General features: G+C 60.9%; 5 protein-coding genes across 5 annotated transcripts in view; 2 read left to right on the top strand and 3 right to left on the bottom strand.

The window, feature by feature from the left end:
- SPRG_21393 (hypothetical protein) overlaps nt 1-716 on the bottom strand; it is a gene marked incomplete at both ends in the record, with an annotated part of 2,025 nt that extends 1,309 nt beyond the window's left edge. The window contains 5 exons of the mRNA XM_012353401.1: nt 18-229; nt 283-424; nt 470-541; nt 581-628; nt 675-716. Of these exons, the coding sequence (XP_012208791.1) occupies nt 18-229; nt 283-424; nt 470-541; nt 581-628; nt 675-716 (516 nt within the window). The remainder of the gene's footprint in view (nt 1-17; nt 230-282; nt 425-469; nt 542-580; nt 629-674) is intronic.
- A 332-nt stretch (nt 717-1,048) lies between these two features.
- Nucleotides 1,049-2,513, top strand: SPRG_14262 (CAMK/CAMK1 protein kinase). The gene is made up of 6 exons (XM_012353378.1): nt 1,049-1,423; nt 1,482-1,595; nt 1,649-1,747; nt 1,793-2,157; nt 2,206-2,254; nt 2,311-2,513. The coding sequence occupies exons 1-6, from the start codon at nt 1,064-1,066 to the stop codon at nt 2,437-2,439; spliced, it is 1,116 nt and encodes a 371-aa protein (XP_012208768.1). The 5' UTR covers nt 1,049-1,063; the 3' UTR covers nt 2,440-2,513.
- A 16-nt stretch (nt 2,514-2,529) lies between these two features.
- Nucleotides 2,530-3,547, bottom strand: SPRG_14261 (hypothetical protein). Its single transcript, XM_012353377.1, has 4 exons — nt 3,198-3,547; nt 2,970-3,150; nt 2,728-2,916; nt 2,530-2,677 (listed from the first exon to the last, which is right to left on the bottom strand). Exons 1-4 carry the CDS (start codon nt 3,526-3,528, stop codon nt 2,557-2,559), a joined length of 822 nt encoding a protein of 273 aa, XP_012208767.1. The 5' UTR covers nt 3,529-3,547; the 3' UTR covers nt 2,530-2,556.
- Nucleotides 3,548-3,871: 324 nt separating this feature from the next.
- On the top strand, nt 3,872-5,077 carry SPRG_14260 (hypothetical protein). Its single transcript, XM_012353376.1, has one exon. The coding sequence runs from the start codon at nt 3,901-3,903 to the stop codon at nt 5,056-5,058; it is 1,158 nt and encodes a 385-aa protein (XP_012208766.1). The 5' UTR covers nt 3,872-3,900; the 3' UTR covers nt 5,059-5,077.
- Nucleotides 5,078-5,472: 395 nt separating this feature from the next.
- The window catches only part of SPRG_21392 (hypothetical protein), a gene marked incomplete at both ends in the record, with an annotated part of 2,725 nt that continues 1,576 nt past the window's right edge, over nt 5,473-6,621 (bottom strand). The window contains 4 exons of the mRNA XM_012353400.1: nt 5,473-5,901; nt 5,948-6,031; nt 6,079-6,335; nt 6,389-6,572. Coding sequence (XP_012208790.1) covers nt 5,473-5,901; nt 5,948-6,031; nt 6,079-6,335; nt 6,389-6,572 — 954 coding nt within the window. The remainder of the gene's footprint in view (nt 5,902-5,947; nt 6,032-6,078; nt 6,336-6,388; nt 6,573-6,621) is intronic.

The following is a 6,621-nucleotide window of genomic DNA, read 5'->3' as shown; positions in this document are numbered from 1 at the left end:
CCCCAGTGCGGCAAGACGTCCTCGAGCCACGCCTCGGTGAACGACGTGCGGAGCTTCGGGAGCCGGCCCGCCTTGCGCTCGTCACGCCGCTCCTTGGTCGTCGACGCGAGGAAGCGCCGGCGCAGGGACTCGGGAATGCCGCTGCGCACCGAGAGCGGCTCGGACTCGCTTGGCTTGCGCTCAATCGTGTTGAGCGAGGCCTCGCTCGTCGTGTCGGCGCCAACGCTCACTACGTGGCCGTTCTGGATGAGCAACATGCGAAGATTGCTTGGAACAGCGTACACGAGTCCTTGCAGTTCTTGATGAGGTGCACCCACTTGGCGCGGTCCGCCTCGGTCGGCGCGCTCACGTAGAGCCGCAGCTTCTTGTAGCGGAGCTCGAGCACAAAGTTGTGGTCGTGGACGACGAGGTTCTGGTCCGTGAGCTACGAGCCGCCATGAGCGCGGGCATTAGCGATAGAGGGCCGTACGGCGTCGAGGTGCTGGAGCGCGTACGTCGCCTTGGGCTTGCGCCCCGACTTTTTACTGTAGAGCAGCGCCGTCTACGCGTTGTGAGGCCCCATCCTCCTGCGTCGTCGTACCGTCGTGAGCACAAAGTACCGAATCTTCCATAGCTTCAAGTGCTGGCTCTGGACAGGCGCGCATGAGGCTGAGAGTCGTCGTATGAGCGCGTACCTGCTTGTGGAGGTAGCCTTCGTGCACGACGCAGGCCGCCATCCCGACTCGTTCTGTGCTTAAGCCCGTTGCTGGAACGCGTGCGTAACGGGTATGGCGCCCACGTTTCCCACGTGAAAATCACACGAGCTATTCTGGCCAGTGTACTGGCACCATGGATCGGGCGCAGCACACCTAAGCGAGTCGCCTGCGAGAGTATGCAGAGCAGCGCCCATACATCTTGTCTAGCGATCTCAAAAGTGCAAACTCGGTTTCGCTGGCGTGCTGCCACGTCAGAATGGACGTTGGTCTGCGTCCAGTGGCGCGTGTGTAATCGCGTATTTCCCACGGTGGGATTTCAACCTTGAGGGCCTTTTTTGCGCAGTTTGCAACTAACAACTTATTGCGCGATGGGGTGCGTCGAGTCGACAGCCGCGCTGCAGCCGCCGCCGGGCGAGAGCCACCGGTCGTCGTTGGTGCTGCCGCCGCGCCGAGCGTCGGTGGCCAAGAGCGTCGCGAGCAGCATGACCGTCGCGGCGCCGACCACCGAGCCCGAGGCGGTCGTGCTCGAGGCGCCGGTCGAAGCCATCGCCTCCGAGCCCTTTGGCATTGGCTTCGAGCAGCAGTATACGCTCGGCAAGGTCATTGGCGCGGGAACCTTCTCGACTGTGAAGGAAGCCATCCACAAACCAACGGGCCAAAAGTATGCGATCAAGTGCATCAAGAAGGCAGGTCTGACGGTCGACGAGATCCAGGCGCTGACGACCGAGGTCGTCATCCTCAAGCAGGCGTGCACCAAGCCATTCCTCTCATATATATCTACTACAGATGAAGCACCCGAACATCATGATCCTCCACGATTTCTTCTCCGAGCCCGAGTACTACTACCTCGTGACCGAGCTCATGGACGGCGGCGAGCTCTTTGACCGGATCGTCGAGAAGGTAATGAATGGCATCTCCATGGCCACGTCGGCTAACATCGCCTTTTTATCTAGTCGTACTACACGGAGCGCGAGGCGCGCGATCTCGTCAAGCTCCTGCTCGAAGCCGTGCGGTACTGCCACGACATCAACGTGGTCCATCGCGACCTCAAGGTACGACCGCCTCGATTACCTCTCATCCCCAACTCGAGTCTGTAGCCCGAGAACCTCCTCCTCACGTCGACGACGGACGACGCGTCGATCAAGCTTGCCGACTTTGGCTTTGCGAAAAAGGTCGGGAGCGACACGGAGGGCTTGACGACTGCGTGCGGCACCCCGGGGTACGTGGCGCCCGAGATCCTCGAGGCCGGTCCATACGGCAAGGCGGTGGACATTTGGTCGATTGGTGTCATCACGTACATCCTTCTGTGCGGGTACCCGCCCTTCCACGACGACAACCACAACGCGCTCTTCCGCAAGATCAAGCGCGGCGCGTTTGTCTTTGACTCGCCGTACTGGGACGCCATCTCGGACGACGCCAAAGACTTCATTTCGAGAATGCTCACGGTGCGCCCGACCGACCGGTAAACACGAGCTTCGATGGGCCGGCGTCAGCAGGAGTATGCTTCTAGGGCGACGGCGGCCATGCTATTGGAGCATCCGTGGATCGTCGGCAGCGAGGTAGGACCACGTGATGCTGGTGCTGGAGAGAGACGATGCGCGTGTTGTGGGTGTAGACGTCGACGGTGCAACTAAGCAGCGCGCTCGATGAACTGCGCCGGTTCAACGCCCGGCGAAAGCTCAAGGCAGCCATGAACGCCGTCAAGGCCACGCAGCGCCTCGTACGCGCGGTGGAGACCCCCTGAGCTCCGCTGTTTCTTGTACGCTACCCGTCTTTCCTTTTAGCTAGTCCTTTTTCCTAAAAAACCCAGTTTTCCGCCTTGACATGTATACGAGGAGAAATCTATCAGGTTAGGGTCCGCTCAGTACAGCGCGACCGAGAGCTTGTTGGCGGCAATGCGCGGGAGGAGCGACTCGCGAATGCAGTCGATCGTGTCCTTGGACGTATCCTTGAGCTCGAGCAACGACATGTTCTTCGAGTCCCTACGCCATCTCCAGATTCAGATTCAGATTCACGTTGCCTCATGGCGTACAGGTGCATGTCGAGCACGACGTGCGACGTGCATTCGAGCGAGAGCGCCTTCATCTCCAAGAGCGTCTTTATCCGGCCGGGCGTCCCGATCGCGATCGGGTGGAAGCGCTTGAGCATTTCGACCTGCTCCTCGAGCTTCAAATGCTTGGCAAAGAGCTTGGCGACGTGGCACTTGAAGCTCGCAATGGCCCTACGATGCGAGCAAGATGCATATCCCGTGCCTACGATCACGAGCCGTCGTACTTGCCAATCTCGACCGCTCGCAGCGCGGACGAGCAGACGATGAGGAGCAGCGGGCTGCGCTTGTCCTTGATGCCCTTGCCGCGGAAGAGGAACTTCCACTCGGGGCAGAGCGCGCGGAGGAAGCGCGTGTAGCTCTCGAGCGTGTGCTTGCCAAACTGCTTGAGCACCGTAAAGTGGCTCTCTACAGTGCATGTATGAGTGGGTGCTGCCGTAGCGAGAGCAACGGACCCGTGAGGCCGTCGGCGATTTCAGCCGGCGTGAGGCTGTCGCCATAGTGCTTCATGTACACATCGTTGACGATCTTGAAGTGGTCGGCCTGCGTCAGGTTGTGCAGCGCCTTCTTGGGCTTCTGGGCCTTGGGCTTCTTGGGCTCCTTGGCCGCCGGCTCGGCCTCGGCCTTGCGCTTCTTGGATTCCGGCTGCTTGGTCTCTTCGACGGCCGCGTCGTCGTCGCCGCCATCATCGTCGTCTTCGACCTCGACGTCGGAGGCGTCGCTGGCGACGGCCACGTCTTCCGCGGCCCAGTTCATCTCGAGCTCATCGTCGTTCTGGCGGGCCATCTTAGTCCGTTTTTTGATTTTGAGTTTGGCACTCGCAGCACGGCCCGAGTTGATTGGCTCCCAACTCGGCCATTTTAAATCGGCACATGGCGTCTTGGATTCGGCATTCTCTCTTTTTACATTCGGCACAATTGCCGCCACAGCACGTAGACACGTCAAGACAAGGGCCGAGAGGATCAAACGACCGTGCGCTCGCTTCGTGCAGGAGATGCGAACACCCCGCTTGTCCCGTTGACCCGTTGGCATCTCTCCACGCGACGCTCCTTCCCTCGCGATCTTAAATGTGGCATATGCCGCCACCAAGTGAAAAGCGCACTTAGGCGGACCTCCAGCCAAAACCGACCTGACTGCCAGATCTTTGAGTCCTCCAAGATGGCCGAGACGTGGGCGTTCTACTACCTCCAGGCCGAGGACGGCGAGGACCGGTCGCACCCGAACGCGTTCCGCATCCCCAAGACGGGCGAGCTCACGCTTGGCGACGTCCATGCCCACTTCCCCCTCGGGGCGCCAGCCGGTTTCCACTTCCGCTTCCGCCTCAACCACGGCGAGACCTTTTACTGGATCGACGTCACGGCGCCGACGGCGTCGGTTCCGCTCGTCAACGGCCGCGTCATCTGCAAGGTGCTGCGCCACGCGCGCCCCATCAAGAAGGGCCTCGTCCTGCAGCGCAAGCCTGTGTACAGCATGGCGACGGACCAAACCAAGCCCCGCGGCGACGTGAAGCGGCCAACCAAGTACTCGGACGAGCCCAAGCCTACGGCGCGCCCGGCCTCGGCGCCCCCGAAACAAGAGGTCAAGCCCAAGGAGAGTAGCGAGTCATTTGAGGACTTTTTGGCCGGCGCGCCCAAGCCTGCGCCGGCAGCGCCGGTCGACCTCATGGGCGGTGGCACGACATGGACAGCTCCCAAGGCGGCTACCAAGGCGACGCCAACGCGACGACCGAGCCCGCCGCCTGTAGCAGCATCCGCGCCGCCGAAAGACTTTAACGACGACTGCGGCCAGACCGTCGGTCCTGTCACGCTCGCCGATATGGCCAAGCACGAGGTGTCGGCCGATGGCACCAACGTGTACAACCCGGACCTCGTCGACAAGTCGACCAAGTCTGCGGACGTGCGGGAGGCGATGGAGCAGCGCGAGCAGCAGAAGGCTGCCGACATTGAGCGCGCTCGACTAGACCTCCTGGCGCGCGACCAGGCCAAGACGCAGCTCGAGGCCGCCAAGGCCACGGCCGTCGTCGCGCTCGGGCCCAAGCTCAAGAACTGGGCCGAGGACAATGGGCGGAAGAAGAACATCCGGACGCTCATCTCGACGATGCATCAGATCCTGTGGCCGGACGCCAAGTGGACCGAAGTCAACATGGGCAAGCTCCTCACGCCCAACGACGTCAAGAAGCAGTACCGGCGCGCGATCATGGTCGTGCACCCGGACAAGGCCGGGGGTCGCACGGCCGAGCAGCTCGTCATCGCCGAGCGCATCTTCGATGCTGTCAACAGTGCACGGGACGAGTTTGCGCGCACGGAAATGAAATAAGACGCCACTTGCAACTGTGTGTAGCTTGTCGTCTTCATGTGGCGGACAAAGAGTTTGGAACCTTTGGTAGAAATGGTGTTTCTCACGACCCTTTCAAGCTTGCAGCGTCGAGCCTAGTGCGCTGGCGAACGAATGGCCTCGGTCGTGGCGGCTAGCACGGCGTGGTCTTCCTCGTTCGACTCGAAGATCGGCGCCTCGGTGCTCCGCTGGAATCGCGATGTGGACGACGTCAATGGAAGGCACCGAGCGCCGTCGTCGTCCGGCAAGTCATCACTGTCACTCTCGTCATCGTCGTCGTCGTCGTCCAAGCTCTGTCGCGCCTGCTGTGCAATCTTTCGCTGGACCTTGTTCATGGCTTTCTTGATCTCGGTGACCATGCGGTTGATCTCGAGAAGCGCCATGGGCACCATATCGCTAGCCGGCACTGGCTCGGACGTTAATGACGCGAGACGCGACTCGTCCACGGTGTCGGATTCCGGTGGCGGTGGGAACCCTTGGTCCGACGGGGGGGCAAAGGGGGGGCCGGGGGGGGCTCACGGGGGGCGTGTCGAGTTGCTCCGTCACGTTCTTGCCGGACGGCGCCGGCTTGGGCGCAAAGCCACGCCGACTGAGAAGCTGGGTCACCGACGCCTTGCGCGCTTTGAGTCCTTGAACGATGGATTTCCGAGGTTTCGCCTCCGAGCGTTTGTTGCGGTCCTGGATCGCTTGGAGCTTGTCGGCCATGCGTTTGGAGTGGTAAATGCCCTTGAAGGACAAGTCAAAGCGCCGGCGCATGAGCGACTTGTCGACGAGGTGGTTGAGCTCCGTCTCGACCTTGAGCTTGGCCGTCGACGACTGAAAGTTCTATTTTGCGATTGAGATGGACATTGAGATCGGGCCGGATACAAACCATGTTGGCGAGCTGGCGCGCGACGACCGACTTTTTCATTTTGACGCCAAACTCGGGGTACTCGGCCAAAATCTCGTTGAATGCCTACGCCGACAACGCGTCGCGCCGCGAGGATCGAACCCCTGACGTACGTGCTTGCAGAGGACGTTGAGATCGCAGATCGAGTCGGCGACGACCGTATTCGTGCGACGGACTTCCGCGACGAGCGCCGTCTCGCCAAAGAAATCACCGTCTCGAAGGAGGATGCGGGGGCCGTCCTTGGTCGAGCGGAGCTTGTGCATGATCGGATGCAGCGCGCTCGTCTTGGCCCGCGGCGGCAGCACTTCGACGGTCCCCTTTCGGACGATAAACATTTCCCGGCCAATGTCATCTTGATGGATAATCACGTCTACACACAATTGTAGAAATAGTCTTCATATAAGCGGTTGATGCGGTTGATACCGGCGGGGAGGTACACAGCTGTGTCCAGCGCCATGCACACTTTGCCGAGGAAGCGCGCGTTCGAACCCGCAAAGATTGGCACCGTGTTGAGCAAGTCCTTGTACAAGTGCAGCGCAATCGTTGTGCGCAGCGGCTTGGACAAGCCCGGTTGGTTGAGCAGCGTCATGTCCGCGTACGCGCGTTGCTAGCGTTGATTTTGAGATAGATCGATCGATAGATGTACGTTGATCCAT

This window comes from Saprolegnia parasitica (genome assembly GCF_000151545.1).
Source record: "Saprolegnia parasitica CBS 223.65 unplaced genomic scaffold supercont2.122, whole genome shotgun sequence".
NCBI lineage: Eukaryota > Oomycota > Saprolegniomycetes > Saprolegniales > Saprolegniaceae > Saprolegnia > Saprolegnia parasitica.
This window is presented reverse-complemented; position numbering and strand designations above follow the sequence as displayed.

Excerpts from the sequence above, each read along its gene's own strand:
- SPRG_14262 (XM_012353378.1), top strand. The coding sequence starts at position 1,064 with ATGGGGTGCGTCGAGTCGACAGCCGCGCTGCAGCCGCCGCCGGGCGAG. Across the intron at positions 1,748-1,792 it reads TGGTCCATCGCGACCTCAAG|CCCGAGAACCTCCTCCTCAC; the intron begins GTACGACCGCCT and ends TCGAGTCTGTAG. Across the intron at positions 2,255-2,310 it reads CGTGGATCGTCGGCAGCGAG|ACGTCGACGGTGCAACTAAG; the intron begins GTAGGACCACGT and ends TTGTGGGTGTAG.
- SPRG_14261 (XM_012353377.1), bottom strand. The coding sequence starts at position 3,528 with ATGGCCCGCCAGAACGACGATGAGCTCGAGATGAACTGGGCCGCGGAA. Across the intron at positions 3,151-3,197 it reads AATCGCCGACGGCCTCACGG|AGAGCCACTTTACGGTGCTC; the intron begins GTCCGTTGCTCT and ends CATGCACTGTAG. Across the intron at positions 2,917-2,969 it reads CGAGCGGTCGAGATTGGCAA|GGCCATTGCGAGCTTCAAGT; the intron begins GTACGACGGCTC and ends CTCGCATCGTAG.
- SPRG_14260 (XM_012353376.1), top strand. The coding sequence starts at position 3,901 with ATGGCCGAGACGTGGGCGTTCTACTACCTCCAGGCCGAGGACGGCGAG.